The sequence below is a fragment of the Mesoplodon densirostris genome, chromosome 3, assembly GCF_025265405.1.
Source record: "Mesoplodon densirostris isolate mMesDen1 chromosome 3, mMesDen1 primary haplotype, whole genome shotgun sequence".
In the NCBI taxonomy this organism is placed as follows: Eukaryota; Metazoa; Chordata; class Mammalia; order Artiodactyla; family Ziphiidae; genus Mesoplodon; species Mesoplodon densirostris.
The window spans coordinates 155,774,490-155,801,176 of NC_082663.1; the positions used below are offsets into that span (position 1 = coordinate 155,774,490).

A 26,687-nucleotide genomic window follows, 5' to 3' on the forward strand; every position below is an offset into this window, starting at 1 on the left:
CCCTCAATGCTGGGGTGCTGGCTCCTACCTCAGGTTCAGATCATGTCCCTCGCTGTTAGGTCTCCTTTATATTCACCTAGTCACTCACGTTGGGGGAAAACTATGCTGATCTCATGAACAGACTCAGAGATATGTTAATGGGGAAACACTTTATAGGCTATACATTTTATCACTTACACTCAATTGTCACAGAAGCATTGCACATGTGCTATTAGCAGCAGACTTAAAGCAAGCAGTGTCACATTTCATGAGTAGTTATAATCTGTGAAAATTTCGCTAGATAATTTTCTTTCCATTCAGAACATCAGGGCAAAAGCATGGTTAACACAATAACTGTCATAAATACAGACCTTAACTAACAGAAATAGAATTTCACATCCACTAAAACATAGTCTTTTTTCTCTCTGAAATAACCCTCCTCTCCACCAAACACAGCAAATCAAAACTAGTTTGTTTGCAATTGACCATATCAGCTCCTTCAAGCTGGCTGAGGTAGAAGTCCTCAGGAGTCTCAGACTGAATTCCCCAAAGGCCTCTCAAGGCCAGGAATGCCATGACAAAAGCCTGTCATAAGCCTCCACCTCAGTGGATTTCTGTCTTCTAGAGGTATCCCAAATATCAAGATTCGTGCACATGCCAGGAGACAGTCTTTCCCATTCACCTGATAAGGCTGCTCAGAAACCAAGAGTCCCAGGTTTTGGAGGGACTGAGCAGAGAGAAAAGAAAAATGTTTCAATTCTACCCTCAGGAGTAGTTTACCCAATTGCTGTAAGTCACAACTAACTTGAGGGGAAGGGCATCCCTCTATCTGGAAAACACAGATCAAAACTTTCCAGACAAAACCCATAAATATTATAACCATATTCACCAGTTCACTCAGTAACCAATCCTTCCATTAACTTTTTATGAAGCCATCAGGTTTTCCTTTAGGATTATTTAAGTTTTCACCCAGTTCTGAAGTGTAATCTGAAATTTATCAGAGACCTGTTATTATCAAAAGGTCGTTCCTATGAATCTGGAAGATGAAGCACTTTTGCAAAAGCATCAGAGTACAACAATAACTGTCTACAAAAGACAAAAGACTTAAAAAGTCACAGTTAAACATATTATCACAATGTAAGCAATAAAGAATCTTGGTTATAGTAACTAGAATTATGACTGATTATAATCTTAACCCTTAAAAACCTTAATCTCTCACCAAAACCAAAAAACAATTGTGCATTTCCTGATTGGTAAGCTTAATGCTTTAGTCTTATTCTCCTAAGCAGGCCAAAGTAGATAAACTTAGACCTGCCCAGCAATTAATGTTCCAATATTTTACCTTTTTTGAAATGACTTAGTCAATGAATTCTCTTCATGTAACTTAGTTTAGTTTCAAGTTACAAAAATCTTGAGAGACTATTTTAGATAGACATTCCCAAAACATAATTATTCCCATAAAGAATTTTAAAATCCTTGCTCCTTTTTGTTCATTTACTCTTAGAGATCACATATGATTAGATTAAAGTTCCTGAGAACCCAGGTAGATCATATACATCTCAAAGGTACAGGAAGAGAAATACCAATTCCTTCCAGAGAGCTAGCTTAACCAATTACAGAAGGCTCACTTTGATACAATAGCAGAGCCATGAGGGGCCATTGTTCTCCAGATCTCTTGGCAGCCCCCATTCATCATGCACAGCCACTACAGGGTCCCACATACTAGTAGACATCCACTGCAGTACTACCCCTGCAACTTTCAGGATTACCCCTTCAACTTTTGGAACCCACGTGTGAATGGCTGGCCACCCCGGGAAAAAACCCACAACTTTCAGGCCCCACAAGCTAGTGGACAACCCCTGCAACATTCCATTCCCCATCCTGTATTTCCCAACATCTCAGTGCTCACTGGAGTTTCCTTGTTCTCCTGGCTGGCTCTGCCAACTGTTGGGCTGCACCCAGCAGGCCTATAAGGCCTACATTTGCCCAGTTTAAGACCAAAGAAGAAGCCTGGAGTCAGCAACAGAGACATCAGTGGCTTAATGGATGGTAGGGGGTGTAGATTGCCAGTTATATAGGGAATTACATCAATTTGGTCCATTAGTTACCGGGATCAATACTACCCCTTTGATAAGGACAATCAGTAGCCTGGGCCTGGGGCAAGCATGTAGGAAGTTCAGTCGTGTGAGTAGGGTATAGGTGAAGCAGGCAGTGGTTGAGCAGGGGATGTTCAGAGAGGAAGAGAACCCCTATCCTGAGTGGCCTGACCATATAAATGTCATCAGTATTATACCATGTCCCTGTTCCCTCCTTCCTGATCCTCTCCTCCCCACTTCATGTAGTAAAGTCAGAGTAATTTATTTACCTATTTGGCTTTGAATGATTTCTTTACCAAAATATTATATTAGATATGATTTCTTGAGACTACTTTTGGCTTCATTATGACAATTTTTAAGGATATAAGCTGAATTTATTTATGATAGAAATTTCTTGAAACAACTGGATCACTAGGCAGTTCTTTTGTCTTTTTAGGTTCTATAGGGAGTTTGTGTTGTGATCATGGCTTTGTATTGTGGGATTTGATCTGCATCATCAAGTCTGAATTCTTAAGGGACATCTGCAGTTACTTTCATGCAACAAAGATAACCTCACATCCTTCTTGGCAAATATATCCATCCACAATACAGGGGCAAGTTTGTGCCTTTATATCAGTTGTATGTCACATTTAGAAATCATGATGAACCTGAACCAGTAGTTTTTGACGAGCAACAGGATATGCCTGAAGTTTAGAATGAATAAAAGGTGGCCTGTTTTGCCGGTGGGCTTGGCAATACACTGTGTACCTCTGTGTGGCTCACAAATGAAAAGTTAATCTAGAAAACCAGATTCATTTGGAATCAGAGTTCATAAGTTAGACATAGCCAGCTTTCAATATTCAAGTGACAAAAGGTCAATGCTGAGAACAAAGTCATCTACTAGAAGGCCAATTGACAATGTGATAGATAAAGTTCATATAAAGCCTAGCTTTCTGCCCTCAAGCACAAGGAGACAAGATATTACAGGCAGAACACTAAGAATTTCTACTAGCCTACAATATCCAGGGAATAGCAGGAAGGGCTTCTTCAGCTCATGAGAGATGGTGCTGGACTCTGATGGAAACCGTGGCCTTGGAACAGACACTTGAAGGACAAGTTAGAGGAAAATGATTCCATGAAACTTAAAAATACCTCCAATGGCCGTGACATGGAGCAATCCTTGCTCCCTTCAGGGAGAACAGTATCTGGGGAAATGTGCCAGGAAGAAGGATGAGCCTTTATTCCAACATCATTGAGGTGAAGCCAAACTTTTCCCTCCATATGTTTTTTGTTTGTTTGTTTTTGTTGTTTTTTAAATATCTTTATTGGAGTATAACTCCTTTACAATAGTGTGTTAGTTTCTGCATTATAACAAAATGAATCAGTTATACATATACATATGTTCCCATATCTCTTCGCTCTTGAATCTCCCTCCCTCCCACCCACCCTATCCCACCCCTCTAGGTGGTTTGTGTCTAAATGGTTTTAATTGGCTCACAAAGAGCTGTTCCTGTTGGCTAACTAGTGCTAGATGGAAGTTGCCTGTGGGGAAGTGGGGGTGGTGTCTTTAGGGAGTCCCAGCTGCAGAGAAGAGGCTCCTGGCAGAGCCCTGGCCTCTGCTAACTCAGGCCCTGGACGGTGAATTCCCAGCCACAATCCTGATTTCCTGGCTGCTCCCAGGGGGGACTCTGCCAGCCTGGCACTGCTTTGCTTCTATGGGCAGAGGTCCCTCGAAGCCCTGCATGAGGCTGAGCTTTGATTTATGACCACTTCATGTCATGTGTGACTCTCACATGCAGGAAACCACAACAGAGGCTGATTCTACCTGGACCTTAGAGTAAACCCCTTTTCTTATTTCCCCTTCATTCCCCTTAAGTGGTTGAAGTAATGCAAGGAGCCAGTGAAGATGGAGTTGAAGGTGGCCCTCAGAAGTCGGAGGTTTAAAGACTCGAGGCTCTGGTAGAATTAAACAGCATATAACCTCACACCACAGCCAGTCTGAGCAACACAGAGGCCTTTCCTCTTTCTGCTAACACCACACTGCTGAGATTTCTTTTCCCCTTCAGACAGGATCTTCTGTCTGGTGAATGATGATTTCTCCCTTGAGATGAACGAGTGGGGACCATGTAGATAGAGAGTGATTTTCCCTTTGACTTTGTACCCTATTGTAAGTTCACTGATTTCTCTCTATCCTCATGCTCCTTCTCACAGCCAACTTTTGACTGACAGTTGAGGGAGAGATGGATGAGCAATAAAACTATATCCCAAACATGACTCTTTTCATTCAACCCTGCTGCTTCTTTGGGTCCCAGAATGCAGTGAAATCTTTCTGTGTTCTGGAGTAACCTTCTCAGAACTTTAGTTCCCTAGATTTAAATTTTTACCCTTCTGATTTTTTGTGTGTCTAGGAATGTTCACTTCCCAGGTTACCATTAGACTTGCCTACCACATCATCAGTGATTTTTCAATACATGATTATTTGGGATGAACAAAAACTCTACCGAGCATTGTATGGGATGTGCCCGTGCATAATCTATGGTATTTTATCAAAGTGAATATGTAATGTAATAACCAGAGGAGACATGTATGCAGATATGGGTAATGCAAGGAAGAATATGATGAGACCAAAATGAGTCATGTAACCTTAAACACCAACATTAGTCCATGTTATTATATCTCAAACATTTGCACTAAACTACTTCTAAAATAAAACTTAACAGTTCAGAACACTACATTGATTTTGTCACATGTAGTCAGGTTCCCACTGGCACCAACATACATTTGGGAGTTCATTTACTACATCCAAGAAGAACTGTGTTGTGTGCTCAGTACATGTCTGTGAGATGTAATTAGTAAAGGAGTTAAGGGGAATGCACAATTATTAGAGTCTTTAAAAATCAAGGGAGGGCTTTCCTGGTGGCACAGTGTTTGGGAGTCCGCCTGCCGATGCAGGGGACACGGGTTCATGCCCTGGTCCAGGAAGATCCCACATGCCGAGGAGCGGCTGGGCCCGTGAGCCATGGCCACTGAGCCTGCGCGTCCAGAGCCTGTGCTCCACAATGGGAGAGGCCACAACTGTGAGCGGCCCGTATACCACAAAAAAAAAAAAAAAAAAAAAAAAAATCAAGGGAGTTTTTCAGCAGACGAATGAAAGAAAGAGGAAGAGAATTAGGAGAGAGTCATGGAACATATAATTATGTGAGTTGATGACAAACAAAGTTGTAAGTATGGCTCGGGGCCGAGTCATCTTGGGCTTGTATTTGAAGGTAATACTTGGATTTATCCTGGCCTCTTCAATATTTCTATAAGGAGTGGCTGACAGGATGTCATCAATGTTTTAGGAGGATTAAACTGATCCTGTGTGCAGGACAGATATGTGTAGGGAGAAGCAGGAGGCAGTCAGAACCACGATAAGCCTGTTGCTGTGCTCATGGTAAGAGCTGGTCAGTGTTGGGACCAAGTGGGAAAGAAGGTGATAGTGAGGACAATGAGTACTGATTTTTCACGAGAGTAGAGAAGATTGAGAAAGGAGAGAAGGCCAATGAGGAATTGAAGGCTTTTGAAGAATGACCACTGGAGATTTAGGTGAGTGCTCCCTGGACACCAGGGAAGACGAGGTGGGAACCCTCAGGTGTAGAGTAGGAAAAGAGGCAAGGGCTCCTAGAAACTTTCCCCATGGATTGGAACAAACTCTGGACTTGGAGTCAGAAGTTCTGGGTTCTAATCCAAATCCTGTAATTAATTCATGTTTTCATGTTCCTAAGTTGTTATAGGAACTCTGGACAGTTTAGCATTAAGGGAACCTCTGCTTCTCTTAGCCCATCTAAATTTGAAGGGATACCGAGATTTATATGAGGAATTCTAGCTACTGTCTGAGGCTCGCCACACTCTGATACCCATCCCTGACACCCATGCCAGGCAATAAACCACCAAGAAGTTAGATTGGTTGTGGGGGAAGAAGAATAGTGCAGGGCTAGGTTCTGAGCTGTGAGAGGAGAGGGTAGGAATTGAGCCTAAGACAGAGGAAAAGTTAACTAATTCAGTAATGACCAAAGACCCTGAAAGTAACAGCACCATTTGTAACCAATAATTGCTCATTGTACAGCCCTGGAAAAGGTAACTTTTCTGTGACTCAGTAAATTGGGGATAATTTAACATCTCCTAATGTGAGGCCATAGAGGACAGGTGACACTGAGGAGAGCCAACTCTAAAGTTTTCTGAAATTCTCAGACCATATAGTAGCAACTGTCTCATAGGGTTGCTGGACCCAATCCTGTCTTTTCCTGAATTTTTGTTGTCTGTAAAATAAGTGTTTTAAAATCACACCTTTTTATACATAACTGATGGTTTTATGACTTATGAGCACCTATCAGCCTCATATTTAAAAGCATGACCATGATCACATATCATTAATTACAGGAATAGTCATGGGTAAATTTACACCTATAGGGACTCAGTTTCTTGGTCTGTAAAATGAAAAAATGTATGCTATCCAAGAGTCCTCTCAGTTCTAAAAGTTTTAAAGTTTGGAATATGAAATTAGTTTCCTTAAAGCTCCCTTCATGTCATGATTTCTCAAGCTGTAGATGAAGAGATTGATGAGAGGAGTCACCACTGTGAAGATGACAATAGTCACCACATCTTGCACTGAGTACGAGGATGAAGGGTGCTTATAGACTCCCGGGATTGCCCCATAGAGCAGGGAGACCACAGTGAGGTGGGATCCACACGTGGACAGGGCTTTTCTTATTCCATGGGCAGATGGCAACTTCAGTACTTTAGAGAAGATGTAATCATATGAAATGATGATACATGTAAATGGTGTCATAAATACCAGTTCACCCACAGTGAATACCATCAGGTCATTGACAAAGGTATTCAAACAAGAGAGTTTTAGAATAGGATAAGGGTCACAGAAAAAGTTATACACAGCATTGTTGGAACAAAATGTGAGTTGCACCATGAGAAGAGTCTGTAGGAGAGCAAGCAGATTTGTACTGAGCCGAGATGCAGCCACCAGAAGGACACAGAGTTTGGGCCTCATGATCATGGTGTAGTGGAGTGGGCAACAGATGGCAGTATAATCATCATAGGCCATCACACTCAGGAGGAACCCATCTATGTTGATGAAAATGATGAAGAAGTAGATCTGGGTCGTACATTCCATGTAAGAGATAGACTTGCTTCACAGTATGTGATTCACCAGCTTCTTGGGGATTGTGACTGATGAAAAGCAGATGTTGACACAGGAGAGGTTGGCCAAGAATAAGGACATGGGTGTTTGGAGATGACTGTCACAGCTGATAGCCAAGACAATGAGAAAGTTCCCAATGAGGGTGACCAGGTACATCCACAAGAACAGCCCAAAGAGAACCTCCTCCTGCTCTGACTGCCCAGAGAGTCCCAGGAGAATGAATTCTGTGACTCCAGTCTGGTTGTCTCTGCCCATGTCTGCAGGGGAGAAAATGTGGTCAAAAGTAAAAGGAAATATTTATTTAATTAGGCTCCATATATTGTTTAGAGATTACAATTTTTTAATGATACCAATCCAAAATGTATTTCTTAATTAATAACACTTCAAATATAAAAGTAGATGAGATTGATAATGTCATCATTTGAGCAAATTTTTTATGATACTGTTTTGTCATTGAGAATTAATTCACATTAGATAATTCTATGAAGCGAGTTTTAATGAAATAAATAGCTGGTTAATTTCTATAATTTTAATTTGTGTTTAATTATCTTTGATTTCATGCAGCTTAATTCATACTTCAATAACATTTAATGAATATCTGGTATATACAAGTTATCTTCACATACACAATTTCTTTTAATCCATATCATTCATATATATATATATATATATTGGCCGCCTCACATGGCTTGTAGGATCTCAGTTCCCTGGCCAGGTACTGAACCTGGGTCACAGCAGTAAAAGCCTAGAATCCTAACCACTAGGCCACCAGGAACTTCTGTAATCCATCATTCATAAGTGAGGACCCTGAGAAGAAGAATCAGAGATGAAGAACCTGGGATTCAGGGAAATTAGGTGATGACAGATTAGATTGAAAGAAAGCATAACATTTATAGTCTTGAAACAGCTGAAATGCCCTTTTCTTTATATTCCTCCCTAGTTTTACATCCAAGTTTCAATTATCAACCATTTATTGAGACTATAACCAAGTGCCAGGCAGTGTCTTCCTGCCTTACACACATTTCTTACAGATTTAAAATATGTAAATTTAAAAAATAACAAGCTTCATTAAGCAGAACAGAAAAATGAAGCAATGAGATTTAGCTATTTGTTTAAAGTCATAAGTTCTTTTACCCGAATAACTTTATACAACTCACTCAAATTCATTCTGGATCTCTCTTATTTTCTCAGGATTTTACTACTTCTAGGCACTGAAGGATCTGCCTGGCAGTTTTCCCTCAATGTTGTAACTGGATAGCATCAAAATGTCATTGCAGTAGCTCACAAATGTTGGCTTGGATGAGCTAAGCATGCTAGTGAGTTTGCTATGTACTGCATTCTGTGAAGAGACTTCTTTTCTCCCTGTGCTGGCCAAAACAGGATCACTGGTATTTGGTATTATTTTTGAAGAGGAAAAAGAGATTCATAGAGAAAGTCAAGTTATGGGGGCATATCCAAGTGATAATCCCAGCCTTAAGGAATTAATGCAGGCAGAAAGAGTCAGATAGAGAATTTTGAATATGTAAGAATACACAGTATTCGAATAGTAAAGAGGAGAGGAGATGGCATTTCAGGGGAGGAGATGTACAGGTTAAATGTCTTGACTGACTGGGATAAAGGGTGTCACAGGCAATACTTTTAGGAGAGTGGTTGCAGGATGTATATAGTATGGTGACTATAAAGTATCCAGCATTTTGAGAGTTAAATTAGTAAAACCAACGTAAAATTCTGAGACCTGAAGCCATTTTCTCATAAATTATATCACAGAATTAAAAGGTAGAAAGGCAGTAGTTGGCAGTACCCAGAGCTATTGAAAGAAAGTACTTCAGGGAAAGGATGTAGAATGTAGAAGTGGGGTACAGGGGTTGCATCAAGGAAAAACCAAAACAATATTTGTGCAGACTTTGTCATTGTGCTCCAAAGAGTAGATGTTGATATTAGGGTCAATTGTAAGCTATTTCCCATAATGGAAATGGTAGTAGAATGTGAAAGAAGTATAGCAGGATGGTGTAGGGTTTTTCCTATTGTCTGGGAACTGGCAAAGGCAAAAACAGGTGTACAGGCTCTAAATAACCCAGACTCTATGTCGAGAGATCTGCCAGCATTAAGGTTAGCCACTTCCTGTCAATGTTTGCTGAGATAGTCCTACCAGGAGTACAATCAACGTTGGCCCCAACCCCCAAGTCAATATGGTAAGAGGGCCTGGTTTCATATATTAGTCCCTTGTGAATCTCTTTAGTTTGTGACTGTCTCTGAGACATCTCATGTTTTGCAGCATTGAATGTTTGTGTTCCTGGACCTTAAAACTGAGGATGCTTAGTGCTTGGACTCCAGCTCAAGCTGACCCACCTCTGTGGGGTTCCATGTGGCATCCAAGCAACCTCCCTCTGAGACACTTCTCTAATGTGGTCATAGACCACAGTGAAGGTACACAAGGAAGCAACTAATAAAACGGTGGAGCTTAAGGGCAGAATAGGAGGGTCTTGAATGTCTGACAGAAGAGTCTCTTTTGTGAGGAAAGAGGGTGGCTCTTGGCTCTGAGCTTTTGGCCAGGATTTCTAAGAGCTTGCCGTCACTGATCTTAGCAATGCTGCCCTTAGTTACCTCTTTCGTTTCCCACTGCTTAATTTTCTATTTCCACCTTGGAAACATGCTTGCTCTATTCTGCAATGGGCAGTACATCCTGAAAGAGGAAAGGCTTGTACATGTTAAACCAAGTGATGTTTCCCGTTTGAACTTGGTGAGATGCTGAAGCATTTAGTGTGTGTTTCTCCAAATGTAAATGTATGTGTTTTTGTCTGTGTGAATCTGCCTCTGTGGGAGATAACTGTGTCCTCACCTGCTTTCCCAGATTTTCTTACCTGGCTGCTCTGCTTCTGTGATAGGCTATCATGGGACCCCTGTCTCCATTGGCTCCTTGCCTGACCCTGAATCATGAGAATGTCACAGCTAGTGGGGGAGTCAGAAAGATTTTCTCACTGGAGGAGAACACTTAGATTCAGACAGGTGGATTCCCCACAGCTCCTCATTAAAGGCACACATACTAAGTGTTCTTTGTTCCTATCCTCTCTGGAAACAGATATCTCAGCCTGAGGGGAATCAGTTTAGTGTTCAGACTTATTGCTTCCCATTGCATCAAGTACATCTCACACCCATGTCACAGACAAAATATACTTGGTCCCTTGTTCTGTGCTCAGAATGGATCTGAAGAAAAATTGTGAAGCCAGTGAACTTGGCCCACAGATATTCACGGTAGCTCCATTCTTTGCTCTACACTGACTCCCTTTTGTATAATCCTTAAGTCTTTAGGACTCTGCACTCTTTCTTCTTTCAAATAAAAGGTTTGTCAATTTATAGTAAGAAAGTAAGGTCTAAGAATAGACCCTCAATTCTGTCTCAGTTAATCTCTGTAATAGTTGCTGTTTCCCTGACATAGGAAACCAGAGGTACCACTTAGAAATGCTGGCCTGTGGACGGGGGTAGGGAATACTGGGTGTGGGTTATATATGTGGTCATCTAAATAATATCTGTGGGCTATTGGAACTTGGATGTGTATTTTTAAGTTTCTATTTGTGTGCATATACATAGCAAAATTTTTACAAGGTGAGTTTTAAAACCAATTTTAAAAAATGAAAGAACACAACTATGAAATTGGGCAAAGGTGTGTTAGGCAAGTGCAAAAATTAGAGAACATTGGTGGCGTTATTAATTACATATAAAGCAATAATTAAGTCAACTGAAAGCATAAATCACAAAAGAGGAATATTTTATGATAACAAAGGACAAATTCATAAAACTTAATCACAGTTATGAAATCAAACAAAACAATGTAGCAACTGTTTGCAATAGCAATGTAGAATAGGAATAGGTTAGGCAAAGGTTTAAAAAATTTTTAAAGAAGTTGATTAATGTCTTAATGATGGACTTTAATATACAATTCCCAGAATTTGATAGATCAAGTAGTTAGTTAAAAAATATGACAGAGATTTTGTTTAAACAACAAAGAAATTTTATTTGTACACAGGGAAATATATTCAATATTCTGTGATAAACCATAATGGAAAAGAATATTTAAAAAATGCATATATAACTGAATCACTTTGCTGTACAGCAGAAATTATCACATTGTAAATCAACTATACATCAGTTAAAAATATATATATAGGGCTTCCCTCGTGGCGCAGTGGTTGAGAGTCCGCCTGCCAATGCAGGTGACATGGGTTCATGCCCCAGTCCGGGAGGATACCACATGCTGCGGAGCAGCTGGGCCCGTGAGCCATGGCCGCTGAGCCTGCACGTCCAGAGCCTGTGCTCCGCAAGGGGAGAGGCCACGGCAGTGAGAGGCCAGTGTACCGCAAAAAAAAAAAAAAAAAAAAAAAATATATATATATATACATATATATATATATATATATATATATATATACACATATAAAATACACATATTTCCACCTTGAAAATAGAGAATATATATTCTTATTTTAAGCCCAGGGAATAATTACAAATGTTGGCCATTTTCTTGACTACAACAAAAACTTTATAATAGAGTTTTTGAAATGAAAACTGAATCAATGAAATCAAACATTGATTTCATAAGATATATTCTCTTATGGCCTTCACCACAAAGCCAAAAATTAGAAACCGGAAATCAAAATGTAAAAAGAAATGTTCAGTTGATAAAATTTAAAACAGTGTTCTTCATAATCCCCATATCAAAAAGAAAGTTTAAACCAAATGATTCATAAATCAGAGAAAAAATATAAAAAGCTATGGGAAAATAGACTTAAATGCTCTTATTAATAATAAAGGAATATAAAAACTGAATAAATCAAGTATTTAATCAAGAATTTTTATTTTAAAATTATTTTAGTCAAATAAATATATTAGCATAGCTTTCAAAGTTAAACAATTCTTTAAATGAGAAAGGTAGTTCACTACCTATCTTTCCACTCCATGATCCAACTTCCCAATATAAATACTTTTATAGATTTCTAAATAATATGTTTATAATGCTATTTTTGATCATTGATTTACAATATATTGTCTTCCCATTTTGACAGGTGATGAGTTAATACCACTTCACCATCCCTTTTCCTCTTCCTCAAATGCTCCTATTATAGGCACATCACAATTTGGAGGTATGACAATATCTATGATTGACTTTCTGACTCTGTTATACACTGTTTGTGTACTAATCCTTTTGTTTTTCCTGGCACAAATTTTGAATGTTCCTGAAGTTAATAATTACCTATTTTTTTCATTTGCTTAATTTTTTTTTGTGGCATGTGGGCCTCTCACTGTTGTGGCCTCTCCCGTTGCGGAGCACAGGCTCTGGACGCGCAGGCTCAGCGGCCAGGGCTCACCGGCCCAGCTGCTCCATGGCATATGGGATCCTCCCGGACCCGGGCACGAACCCATATCCCCTGCATGGGCAGGCGGACTCTCAACCACTGCGCCACCAGGGAGGCCATCATTTCCTTAATTTTTATGCCTCTTTTCTTTCCATATTTTGAAATTAATTTTAGGGGGGTGAGTTATAATTGATAGATAATAAACATTACCCATTTACATTACACTTCGATGAATGTTAAAATCATGTTGTCATGTAACCACCACCACAATCAAGAAACACAACAGTTATATCACCCTAAAAAGTTTTCTTGTTTCCCTTTGAAGTTAGCACCCTTCCATGACCAGGTAATCACTGATCTGCTTTCTTTCACTACACTTTTGTGTTTCCTAGAATTTAATATAAATGGAATCATACAGTATGTGGTCTTTTGTGTTTGAATTCTTTCACTTAGCATAATGCTTTTGAGATTAATCCATGTTGTCAATGTATCACAAATTTGTTGCATTTATTAATATTGTGTTCCTTTTCATTCCTGTGTAGTATTCCATAGTAAGGAGATCCATAATTTTTATAACCATTCAACAGTTGAGGAAATTGGTTTGTTTCTAGTTTAGAACTATTATGTATAATATGTATGCATATCACTATATATGTATACAATGCGCATAGAATACTACCATGTATATTTCTGTAGAAGTTTGTGTGTGGCCATATGCTTTCATTTTTCTTGGAATGTGATTACTCGGTTTTATGGTAAATGTTTTAACTTTATAAGATACTGCAATACTGTTTTTGCAAAAAATAGCTAGACAGTTTGCATTCCTATCAGCAATATTTGAGAGTTCGAATTGTTACGCATCCTTATCAACACTGGGTATTGTCAGTCATTTTTTTTTTTCGGTATGCAGGCCTCTCACTGCTGTGGCCTCTCCCGTTGCAGAGCACAGGCTCCAGACACACAGGCTCAGCGGCCATGGCTCACGCGGCACGTGGGATCTTCCCGGACCGGGGCACGAACCCATGTCCCCTGCATCAGCAGGCGGAGTCTCAACCACTGTGCCACCAGGAAAGCCCTTGTCAGTCTTTTTAACATTAACTATTCTACTGGATGTATAATAATATCTCATTGTGGTTTTAATTTGCATTTTCCTGATAACTAGTGATGTTGAGTATCTTATACTTATCGCCTATTCATATATCTCCTTTTGTGAAGTTATGTTCAAATATTTTCCCCATTTTTATTGGGTTGTTTGCCTATTTTTATTGAGCTGTTTTTCTTCTCATTTTTGAGTTTTATTTTTTCTGGACTCAATTGTAAATTTCGCAAATATTTTCTCCCAGTTTGTGGTTTGCTTTTAATTTTCTTATGCCTTATGAAGAGACAAAAATTAATTTTAACGTCCATCTTATCACTCTTTCCCCTTAAAGTTATGCTTTTTATGTCCTATTCATGAAATCTTTGCCTCAGTCAGTGTAACAAATATTTTGTACCATGTTTTCTTCCAGTAGTTTAATAGAATTTTGTCTTTAACTTTATGATTCATTTCCGTGAGTGAATATGATGTGAGGTAATAATTAGTGTTAGTTTTTCTCTATACTGATAACCAGGTGTTCCAACATCACCTGCTAAAAAGATTTCTGTTTCCATATTGAATTATACTTGCACCTTTGTTGAAATTCAATTCTATTTCTGGAGTTTCTGTGTGTTGCATTCATTTCTATGTTTATCTAACGCCAATACCACACTGTCATGATTATTGAATCTTTATGTTAAATATTGAGATCAATAGTATAAGTGATCTGAACTTGTTCTTAATTTTCAAGGTTTTCGGCTATTTGAGGTCCTTTGCTTTTCAATATAAACCTTTAAATCAGCTTGTCAGTTTCTTGAAAATTGTCTGTTAGGATTTTGATTGGGTTGTATTGAATCTGTTGATTAATTTGGGGAGAATTAAGTTCTAATCTTTTATTGCTAACATATAGACACACAGTTGATTTTGCATATTCACCTTGTACTCTGAAATTAGCTTATCAATTCTAGGAATGTTTCTATAGATTCCATTGTGTTTTCTATGTACTTCAACATGTACACTAAGGCAAGAGTCAGCAAATTTTTACTGTAAAAGGCCAGTTACTGAGTACTCTACATGTTGCAATGTCACCTCTCCCATTGTAGAAAGAGAGCAGTCATAGAAAATATGAAAAAAATGATGATGGCTATGTTCCAAAGAACTTGTTAAAAAAAGGAAACAAAAGGCAGAGGGCTGAATTTTGCTTATAGGCTGTGCTTTGCCAACTCTTGTTCTTGGGTTTTGCAGAAATGAAATCCTATAACATGTACACTTTTGTCTGGCTTCTTTAACAGCATAATTGTTTTGAGATCCATCCATGCTGTAGCTGTAGTTTATTCCTTTTTATTGCAGGTAATATTCCATTTCATGGCTATACTACAATGGTTCATACAGGCGCCTATCTATGAAGACTTGTGTTGTCTCTTAGAAATAAAGCTGCTAGCAACATTCAACTACAGGACTTGGTATGGATCTATGCTTTTTCTTCTCTTGGATTAATTAACTAGAAGAGGAAAGGCTGGATGATTTTAAGAAATTAACATTTTTAAGAAAATGCCAAACTCTTTTCCAACGTTGTTGTATTGCATATATTTCTTGGTGAATTGCCTGTTCAAATTTTTTGCATTTTTCAAAATTACAATGTTTGTCTTTATATTCTTGAATTTGTATATTGGGCATAGTTAAACTTTATCAGATATATGAATTAACAGATAAATGTTCTTATTAGATATATGATTTGCAAATGTTTTCTTCCAGTATGTAACTTGTCTTTTAATTCATTTATCAGTGTATTTTGAAGAGCAGAAGTTCTTACTTTGATGTTCAATTTACCAGTTTGTTCATTTATATATGGTCTTTTGGTGTCATATCTAAGACATATTTATGTAATCCAAGTTCCCAAAGTTTTTTTTTTTTTTTTTTTTTTTTTTTTGCGGTGCGCAGGCCTATCAATGCTGTGGTTTCTCCCGTTTTGGAGCACAGGCTCCAGACACGCAGGCTCAGTGGCCATGGCTCACGGGCCCAGCCACTCCGCAGCATGTGGGATCTTCCCGGACCGGGGCATGAACCTGTGTCCCCTGCATTGGCAGGTGGACTCTCAAGGACTGCGCTATCAGGGAAGCCCTCCAAAGATTTTTTACATGTTTTGGAAATTTTATAACTTTAGATTTTACATTCAGATCTGTGGTCCATTTTGGGTTAATTTTAAAATATGGTATGAGGTATGGATCTAAGTTCCATACCCCCTCACCCCATATGATTTCGATAGCCAACTGGTCCAGCACCACTTGTTTAAAAAAGCTAGACGTTCTCTGCTAAATTGCCTTTGTATTGGGGTTTATTTCTGAATTCTTTCCTTTGCATTCATATATTTGTCTATACGGATGGCAGGACTCATGGCCAAGACTCATGGTCAAGACTCATTTGTCTTGAGTACAATCTTTATATAATAATTCTTGAATTTGGACAGTGTAAGTCTTCCAACTTAGATCTTTTTCAAAGCTGTTTTTGCAATGCTAGGTTTTGTGCATTGTTATATAAATTTTAGAATCAGTTTGCCAATTTCTATGAAAAAGTCTGATGAAATTTTGAGACCACATGAAATGTTATCTATTTCAGAATGAACGATAATTAGTCTCCTGACCCAAAAGCATAGCATATTTCTTCATTTTAAAAGGTTTTCTTTTATTCCACTCATGAATATTATTTTCAGTTTTCAGTGTACGGATTGCTCATATTTTTGACAATTTTAACACTAAATGTTTCATATTTTATGCTACTGTAAATGGTACTAAGTTTTTAATTCAAATTGTTTATTATTTGTTGTTATATGATTATTTTTTAATATTGGTTTTGAATCCTGAAACTTTGCTAAACTCACTAATTAGCTATGATAGATTCCTTATAATTCCATCAAAAATTCTGCATGGCAGATTATTGTGTCCACATACAAAGACAATTTTACTTTTTCCTTTCCAATCTAATTGGGTGCCCTATAATTTAATTTAATTCAGATACTAACTATTCTGACCTAAGACAGACCCCAGAGTTTAAGGGCTCAGTCCCACAAAGCTACCCCCATTCAGATGCCAATCAGAAGGACTGGGCCCCCAGGTTACTCATACTCTGTTAAACTTGGTTACACATCGGGGTTTCCATGACCCCATCCTCAAATTGGATAATTTGCTATAATGTCTCACAGAACTCAAGGAAACAGTTTATTTACTATTATTGGTTCATTTTAAAGGATACTATAAATGACACAAATGACCAGCAAGAGGAAGAGGCACATAGGGACAGGCCAAGGTCAGGACAGGTCCTGAGTGCAGGAACTTCTGTCCCACAGAGTTTGGGGTGCACCAGCCTCGTGGCACATGGATGCTCGCTCTTCTACTTTTCCTTCTTTCTCTGGCCTGTGGTGTGGAAATGATGACAGTACCTCCAGCTGCCACCCTGGACCATAAGATGAGGATGGAAAACTTAGACTAAGATAATGGGGTAGAAATTTCTGAGCTTGGGAGTCTGATGACATCTTAGATCCACTGTACCAGCCTTTGAATACCCACAACTGGTCTTATTTTGTGTGTGAGAGAAATAAACTTCTATCTTGTCTAAGCCAACATTTTATACATTTTTGTCTTTTGAGGGTAATAGTACTGTTCCAAATGGCCCCCAAGCATAGTGCTGCAATGTTGTCTAGTGTTCCTAAGTGCAGGAGGGCCATGAGGTGTTTAACGGAGAAAATAATCTTTGTTCAGGCATGAGTTATAGTGCTGTTGGCCATGAGTTCAATGTTAATGAGTTTACAATATATATTAAGTAAGGTGTATTTAAACTGAGACACACATACAACAATGTTATGTATTGATTGGTTGACCAAAAATATTGTGGCCAGAGGCTCACAGGAACCTATTTCCCTTAGTAACAGTGGTTCAGTATTCACCAATTCAGTGTTTATCATGACTTTATGGAACAAAACTACCTACATAAAGAGAATTGACTGTATTATTATTCTTAGATGATAAAGCTGAGGTGCAGAGATACAAAGTAATGAGCCCGGGATCACATAGCTAGTAAGTGGTACAGCTGATATTTGAACCCAGGGCAGCCTGATTCCAGAACCTGTATTCTTCCCCACCACACCATCCTGCCTCTGGTAGGGTGAGAGAACCCTGGGTATCAGACTTCCTTGAAGGTCAAGTTTGAGTGGGAATTAGGATGCCCTGGAAAAAAACTCCTCCCCAGCCTACTAGGAAATAATGGTATCCTGGGATGTCAAGTCAAACCTGTAGTGTCTTGGGGAGCAGGGTAGTAGGTCAGAGTTTCTTTGTACTATCAGAGTGTCCTGGGATCATCAGGCTGCTTTGGATGGCTGGTCAGAGTTCCCTTACAGGGTTAAGCTATTTTGAGGCAGCAAGAGTATTGGAATTCAGTGTGTGCTTGTGGATCCAAGTTGACTACATGAACCTTGGGAGGCAGAGCTGTCATGCAGCTCGAGTTTCTCTAGGAGGCCACAGTATACCCTGGGGTAGGGGGAGAGGGGTTGGCATCTTGGATCAGTGTTTCTCGACTTTTATGTTGTTATGACCTGAATGTTTGTGTCTCCTCACCACTTCATATGTTGAGTCCTAACCCCAATGTGATGCAATGCTATTTGGAGGTGGGGCCTTTGGGAGGTGATTAGGGTTAAGTGAGATCATGAGGTTGAGGCCCCAAGATGAGAGTAGTGTCTTTATAAGAAGAGAAAAGAGACCAGGATTGAGTTCTCTTTCTGTCTTGTGAAGACACAGAAGGTGGCTGTCTGTAACCCAGGAAAAGTCTCTTAGGAACGGAAGCAGCTGGCACATTAATCATGGACTTCTCAGCCTCCAGAACTGTAAGAAATGGATACCTGTTGTTTTAGCCACCTTGCCTTTGGCATTTTATTATGGCAGCCAGAGCTGATGAAGACAAGTGTACAGTCAGTTCTCTTGGGGATCTTGTTACAGTGAAAATTCTGATTCAGTAGGACTGAAGTGGGGCCTCAAATTTTACATTTCTAACAAGCTCTCATGTGCTGCTTATACTTCTGATCCATGCATCATATTGTAAGCCTCAGGATCCTGGAAGATTACCATGTTTTTCTGTCTTGAGTTGTTCTTTTCAAGAATGTGTGTGAAGGATTAGCATAACATTGGGGATCAGACAGTCCTATGAGTACAGTGTGTTCCAAGGGGATTAGGGTGCCCTCATTGATTCAGTCTATTCTGACATTTCAGAACTTCATGGCGGGGGACAAGGATAATCTCCTAGTTGATGTTGAATACTCTAGGTTTCAGTGTGTCCTAGAGAACCCTAGAGTCCTAGGATATTGGGTTGTCTTTAAAGGGTCAGGATGTCCTACGGATGTCAGAATGTAGTTCCTAGATCTAAGTAATCTCAAGAAGCAGAGTACTGCGGGTATCAGGGTGTCCTGACTGCTCAGCAATGCTGGGTATGTCAGGGTTTCCTTGAAGAATCAGAATGTCGGGATGTCATGGGAATCTCAGTCTTCTGCAGAGTCCTGAGGTCCAGGGAGATCAGGATGCACCTGGAATACAGATGCTCTTGAGGGTAAGTGTTCTCTGATGGTCTGGGTGACCTTGGAGGGTCAGGAAGTCCTGGGGGGTTCTGAGTGAATGAGGAGGTGACATTTGGGAGAGGAAATCAGAAAGTACTTGAGAACTATGGTGTCTGGGAGACTCATCCTATGGTTCAGGTTGTCCTGACGGGGTGTCCAGTGTATTCTGAGAATCAGGATATTTAGGAGGGGCCAGAATGTACTTGTGTTTTTAGTTTTTTAGTTTCCTGGAAAGAAGTCTTTGGGAATCACCCACGTACTGAGACACAAGGCAGGCCCTACTCCTGGTCTCCATTTGCACAAACTCTCCCTCTCCCTCTCCCCTCATGATGAGGTTCTGAGGAGGAGTCTCAGGAGGAATGCATTTTCTCTTCCTTCCCCTGCCTGCTCTCAGGAGGGGATTTAACAGGACAAAAGAATTTGGTCCTCTGGGAATATGAGCTCTTGGCCCCAGTCCCTGGACCCTCCAACAGAGCACCTTCCCTCATCTGGCTTGTGATCCTCCCCTGATGATGGGGGCTCTGGCGACCAGGCAATGATTGGATGGGCTCACAGGGTTGAGGAACAGGTCACTCCTCCAAGGCTCAGGGAGAAAGAGTTAGTGTGGGATTGCAAGCTGGGAAAGTAGACATCTGAGAGCAAAAGGAGAGAACGGCATCCCAGAGAGAGAAGGTGCAGGCGGAGAAAAGTGCAGACTAAAACAGAGAAACAGGGTGAGGGCAAGGCAGAATGAGATGATACTCAAGCACAGGAATGGGGAATTAGAAATAGAAAGAAAAGTTAGAAAAAAGGAGAGAGAGAAAAAGGTCTATCTATCTATATCTACACAGGGAGAGAGATTCAGAGAGAGGTATAAACAGGGGGAAAGCAGTGAAATACAAGGCATAGAGGGGAACAGAAACAGAGAAAGACTGATCCAGAATCAGAGACTCAGGGACACGAGACTGAGCTGTCTTTGGTCTTTGTTGTGAGCCATGGATGCAGAAGGGAAGAGTGAGCAGGGTAAACAAAAGAAGGGGCGAGTTTGCAGCAGTCTCTGGCCCGAGGGCTACGCAGCCGCTGGGACTTTGACCTCCACGGTGGGTGAGTGAATCTCTGGGGTGGTCCTGAGGAGACAGCAGGTGTGCATGCTCCATGCCCAGGTTCCGTGGGGCGATGGTTCGCCACGAGGAAAGTGAAGAGGAGAAATAAAAAACCAGCATCCTAGCATGGTAAAAACAAGGGAATCTTAGAACACATGGGACGATACAACTCCTTTGCTTTACACAGTGGCCCACTGAGACCCTGACAGATGAGGAGGAGCCAGAGGCTGAGCTAAAAGCTGTCTCCTCATTCCTGACCTCAGAGTTTGCTCACTGCACTGCTTTCTCCAAGGAAGAGAGTTGGAGGGGCCAGGGCTTTGGATCCGAGGAGAGCAGGGGGCTCAGGTGGACAGTGAGCACTGCGTAGGGACTACCACCTGGGTCCCCATGGGGATGGGATCCTCACTCCAGATATCTTTTCTCAGTGTGTGCCTCCCAGGTGTTTCCCTTTGCTCCTGTTCTCTATTCCCCAGCTGGCTCTCAGACTAATTAGTGTGGGGGCTTAGTGAGTCTGTAGGGAGAAGAGGCAGGCCTTTCCCACGAGCTCAGGTTCCTGCAGCCTGGTGGCCAGGCCAGGACTGGGATAGGGGAGAAGATGAAATGTATGTGTGAGGAGGGTGTGTCTGAGCAGAAGAGTGAGGAATGTTTCATCTTCCCAGGTGGAGGGAATAGGACAATGGGAACAATATAAAGGTTTAAGTGGCATGTGAACCATGAGAGCAGGGAGCAAGTCATAGGGGTCATAGACAGAGACCTGGGCAGTTTGTTAGGTTGTCAGAGCGAATAGGAGCTCCACAGGGTGAGACCCAGGAAGGTGGTATGTGTGCTGAGAGAGATGAAAGGCTATGGAGGGGCATGCCTTACATGGGGATGCATCTGGGGGAGTGTAATGGGGAGTGGGCACAAGGTGCAGAAGTGAGGCAGAGGGAGCGTGAGTGCCTAGGACAAGTGAGACTGAGGGGCGGACTTCATGTGGAGAGGGCAGCATGGGTTAAGGGAATCAGAAGTGAAGCAGGGCCAAGGCTGAGCTGGATTCAGCTAATTCTGAAAGCTGAAGAATTTCTGGTCAGGGCAGAGTATATGAGCAATACACTGGGTCCTAGCAGAATCTGGGGGTTCCAGCATATGTGGTCTGGGATGGATGGGTGGATCCATGTGGCAGCAAACTCTCCCCCCCACCTCCTTCTCAGACATGAGCACTCAGCCCTACAGGAACCTCTCTGGTGTAGGAGTGGGGAGACCAAGTCTTTGCTCACAAGGAGAACAGAGGGGTCGCCCACACTCCCAGCGCCACCACCGCACCACCTTCAGTCCAGCGCACTTGGAACAGCTGGAGTCAGCTTTTGGGAGGAACCGCTACCCTGACATTTGGGCCCGAGAAGGCCTGGCCCGGGACACAGGTCTCAGCGAGGCCAGAATCCAGGTGATGGCCCAGGATCCTCTGCCCCCCATCCCCTGAAGAAATGCAGATTCGGTGATTGGGAACTACTGGGGCATAAATTCTCAGGGCACTATAACCCTAACCCAAATATTCACCAGAACAGAGTCTTACCCAACAGTCAGCATAACCTCATCTACGTCAGGAATTTCACTGGAGTTTAACCTTGGGGCTAACCTAATCTAACTTGAATTTCAATGTCAAACTCCAACCTTAACAGTGATGTGAACTCCAACAGAAATTCAATCCTAACTATTCACACACGTATGTAACCTTGTCCCTAACCATGGTCTTGAAACTCAACCTGATGCTTGCTCAATTCTAACCATAGAGTTACTTAATCTTAAGAATAAACTGTACCCTAAATCTAACCTGGTCTGTAACAATTAAACTCATCCATAGTCTTAGTCTCTAATAACCCTAGAGGAAATTTCCCATTCTCTGTGGAGGTGAAATGCCACTGTGTCATGTTTATCTCTTTCTTTTTACAAGTTGACATTTCTTACTCACCCAAAGTTGTAGCAGGGCAAATTTAGATATGGATTAGGGGAATGGTGTGGGTCTTGCTTTGTCACTAGTCCTGGTTCAGCTATGCCTTCTGCAAGAGCTTTACTTCCTCTGGGGATGTGGGGGAGTCTTATGCCCTGTACCAGTCTGTAGCTGCATATGACAATGCCACCTATTTGAGAGAGGGGCTCTAACGTGGCTATTCTCCCTCCTCCTCAGGTCTGGTTCCAGAACCACAGACCTAAGCAGAGGAAGCAAGAGCAGTCACTGCTCCAGCCACTGGCCCATCTGTCTCCTGCCACCTTCTCCGGTTTCTTGCCTGAGCGCCCTGCTTGCCCCTACTCCTACCCAACACCACCTCCCCCAATGACCTGCTTCCGTCACCCCTACAACCATGCCCTTCCCTCACAGCCTTCCACTGGTGGTTCCTTTGCTCGACCCCACCATTCTGAAGACTGGTACCCCACCCTGCACCCAACCCCTGCTGGTCATCTGCACTGCCCTCCACCCCCATCCATGCTTCCCCTCATCCTTGAGCCACCCAAGTCCTGGAACTAAAGTTAAACAAGTACTGATAAGGTAATTTCCCAGCCTGTGACCCTCACAAAACAGAGAAAACTGGGTGGTTTCCTTTCCTTCTAAGGGCGAAGTAGAAATATGGTGAATGATAGCTCAGAGTCTGGGAATGTTAAAATGGGAGATCATGATGAAGGCTCACTGAGCTGATTAATTGAGTGAATTTAAGGAGGTGAAACTACTGGAAGATATAGGTAAAAAGCCCCAGTGGAGGTGACTGGTGGAAAAGTGACATTGAGGGAAGCAGTGGTTGCTGCTGGTGGCTGGAAATGGTTGAAGGGGATAGAACATTTGGGACTTCGCTCATTGAGATCACAGTTGAGGACCTTCATCCCCATTGTTTCTAGCTGATTTCAATAAGGCTTTTGATTTAATGTCTACCTATACATCCCTTCCCCATCACCACCATCCGAATCCATCGTTAAGTTTTATTCATTCTATCCTGGAAATAGCTCTTGAATTTATTCCTCTCCTTTCTGTTCCAGCAGACACTTTTTCTCTGACCCCACGTTTTCTAATTAATCCTCCTCCTTGGTTCCCTTAGCTCCAGTCTTTCCCACTTCCAAAAGGCTTTGTAAAGCTGATCATCAAATATTAGCTCCCCAGTGTTTTATGAACAATAAATAATACCTGATTTGCTAAGCCTGTAACAGTCTTCAGCGTTACCTTCAACGTAACTTTTAAGTCACCTGCATGTGGCTTTGTTATTGAGCAAGGGCTCCTGTGACTACAGCACCGAAAGCCAAACTCTGACAGCTGATGTTTGCAATAAAGTAAGGGTTTATTGCAGGGTGCCAAGCAAGGGAGTGGGAGACAAGCCTCAGATCTGCTCCAACTTGGCCTTTGAGTTGGGAGTGTTTTTAAAGAAGAAGAAAACTGAAGTTGGGATTAACCATCATCTTGTGACATCTCTTAATCATAGTTGTGGAAGTCAGGATGTTTCCAGTTTACAATTCTCTAGCCACCTGGGGGATCTGTGAGCTCATCCTGCTCTGGAGAAACAACCTGATTTTGTGTGTTAATGACGATATCTACAACAGCAATTTTAGTACTTTAATGATGTTATAGACAATAGCAATTTTAGTCGTCTGATTCTGTTTGATTAGTGTTCAGTTAGCACAGGATTGAGGTCAGAAGAAGCAAACAAGGCAATACAGTTTTGAGTAGAGAGATTAATCAGAAACTCACAAAGGGAACTCAATTTTAGAGGGGCTCAGTTTCAGTTTGTGATAGAGAAGAAACAATTTGATTAAGGGCAAACTTTTCCAAGAGCAAACCGTGAGTCTTGAGGTTCATAAGAGGTCATTCCCAGAAAAGACTCTGCTGTGAAGTGCCTTAGTCTGAGCTCTCCTAACAGAAACATGCTGTGGCCTAGTTGGTTTGCCATTTATATACCATATTGCTTATAATGTACTTATTTTACTCATAATTTACTTATTTATAAGTAGGTCTACCTCACTTATGGGCACATACATAGAAGAATTCTGAGGAAACAAGCCTCTGGGGATTTTAGTTGCAGTTTTTTGTATGTATTATATTTTAAAACTCTGGAATTGAAACCTCTGTGATGCACAATCCCATTTCCATGTAATTATCCCCTTGTGCCAGACTGCCTTCCTGAAAGATAACACTGGTGTGCATGCCTCCCAAAATGTCAGTGTCAGTTTCAGCACATCCTTATCGACATTGATCATTTTGGACAATTTTTTGACTGAGAGTCATGTCTCCTAGTTGGTTATTTTTTCAGTTTTCATTTAATCTATTGCTAGTGAATGTTAAAAATAGTTTCATGTTTATTGACAATTTACATTTTTTTTCTCCTCTGCATTGCTTTTCTGAGTTATTTGTGTATTGATCTAGTCATCTCTTATTAGTGCTTGAGGAACCCCAAGTGAGAAATCTCCCCTTAATTTTACTGCTTCACCATGTTTTCCTTATTATTTGGATCAAAATACTATGCCTTGAATCATTTTAAATTGATTTTAGTTTGTGCCGTAGAATAGTCATCCAATTTCCCCTCAATCAGCTAGCTGGTTTTTCCAATATAATTTATTTAACAGTCTAACTTTGATTTGTAAAAACATTTTTCCACACACTAAGATCTCATATGGGACAGTTGTAGACTCTTAATTCTTTCCCACCAATTAGCTTCTCTATTCTGATATCAGTACCATAGTGTCTTAATTACCAAAAATGTAAGGATCTTTAAAATGTTAAATTTTCTTATCCAAATACAAGGTGTGTCTTGTTATTTTTTCCAGATTTCTCTTATGTCCCTCAGGAAACTTCTTGGTATTTTTTTATAAAACAAATCTTAATAAGAGTTTTATAAATTACAAAAGTTATATAGGGTCTTTGTAACAGTCAACCCAAAAGATTTATATACATATAAGACATATATATTATATAGATGAATATATATTTATACATATTAACCTGGATTAATCCCAAAACCCCATGTTAAGCAAATTCACCTCAACGTGAGATAAACAACATTAGTAGTGTGTATCTTTCCACAACTTATTGTGCTCATAGAAAATATACAGACATACACATGTAACAGGGAAGAACAAAATCTGACTCCACGTTGGATCTGTTTCTTTTACTTTAACCTTTGCTCTCCATTAATTTTTATTACTATAATCACTAAAAGGCTGATGTCTATGGCTATAGGCATACATAATGGCCTCCCTCGGGGAACCCTGACCCTCTGCCTGAATATTAAACTAAAGTGCCTTTGTTCAGCTCACAAGGAAACACCCTGACCCTGCCCAAATATGAATGGCTGCAGAAAAGAAGAAATTAACACAGCCCCTCCATGAGGCTGTCCAAAAACCAGGAGATATTTTGCAAGACTTATGGCCTTTTACTTTACTTCCTCACCTCCTTCCCTTCTCTGTTCTATAAAAAAAAAAAGCTAGCATCCAGACCCTGATAAGATGTTACTCTAGGATATTAGTCTGCCACCTTCTCATCTGCCTGCTTTCCAAATAAAGTTGCCATTCCTTGCCTCAACACCTCATCTCCTGATTTATTTGCCTGTTATGTGGCAAGCAGAGCTAGCTTGGACTCAGTAACACATACACTAATATATTTTCCTTTTTGAAAATAAAAATGAGATCCTACTGTAAGTGGATATAGATATAAAAACATCCTTCAACTGGATCACATAGTTTTTTGTTGTTTTCATTCCATTAACTGGCAATTTTATGAGCCATTTAACCATTCTCCTATCATTCGAGATTCAGAGTTAGTTTGATATTTTGTTTTGTTTTACCACCACAAATGCCACTGTTGTTGTTTCATTAAAGGATAATTCTCAAAAAAAGGTAAAACCATGACTGTCATAGATATGTAAATTTTATTTAACTCATTTAACTCATAAGGCAACGATAAAGATGTCAAAGCCAGTTCAAAGGACAAAGACCAAGCATATTTATAGATGAGGAATAGTGAAATGAATGTGTAAGTGGAGCCAAAATTGCCTTCTTTCCTAGTTGAGGAGGGACTTCAATTGACCCTTCAGGGGATGGGATTTATTTACGTATCTATAGACAAGAATTTTTTTGCATTGCCTTCAGTTATCTACAATTTACAGAGTTATAAATTAGCTCAAAGGCCAAGAAAGCCTCAGAGTGCACAAAGAATCAAAGTCAAATAATCTGGAAAGGTGGGCCCTAAACAGTGCATGGCTTTCCATTGAATTACATTTTCCCCCTACAGTTTCCTCTGGTCCAGGTGCTTTTTACTTCTGTAGGTTAGATGTCCCAAGGTTGGACTGCTGTGTTAAGTGTTATGTACATTTAAAATTGTA

General features: G+C 40.6%; 2 protein-coding genes across 2 annotated transcripts; one reads left to right on the forward strand and one right to left on the reverse strand.

Moving 5' to 3' along the window:
• Window positions 1-6,573: 6,573 nt before the first annotated feature.
• On the reverse strand, window positions 6,574-7,503 carry LOC132486983 (olfactory receptor 1361-like). The gene is given in 1 exon segment (XM_060094525.1): window positions 6,574-7,503. A coding segment is annotated over 1 exon segment (930 nt).
• Window positions 7,504-20,244: 12,741 nt separating this feature from the next.
• On the forward strand, window positions 20,245-22,855 carry LOC132485874 (homeobox protein prophet of Pit-1-like). The gene is made up of 3 exons (XM_060092476.1): window positions 20,245-20,353; window positions 21,543-21,775; window positions 22,517-22,855. The coding sequence occupies exons 1-3, from the start codon at window positions 20,245-20,247 to the stop codon at window positions 22,853-22,855; spliced, it is 681 nt and encodes a 226-aa protein (XP_059948459.1).
• The last annotated feature ends 3,832 nt before the right edge of the window (window positions 22,856-26,687 follow it).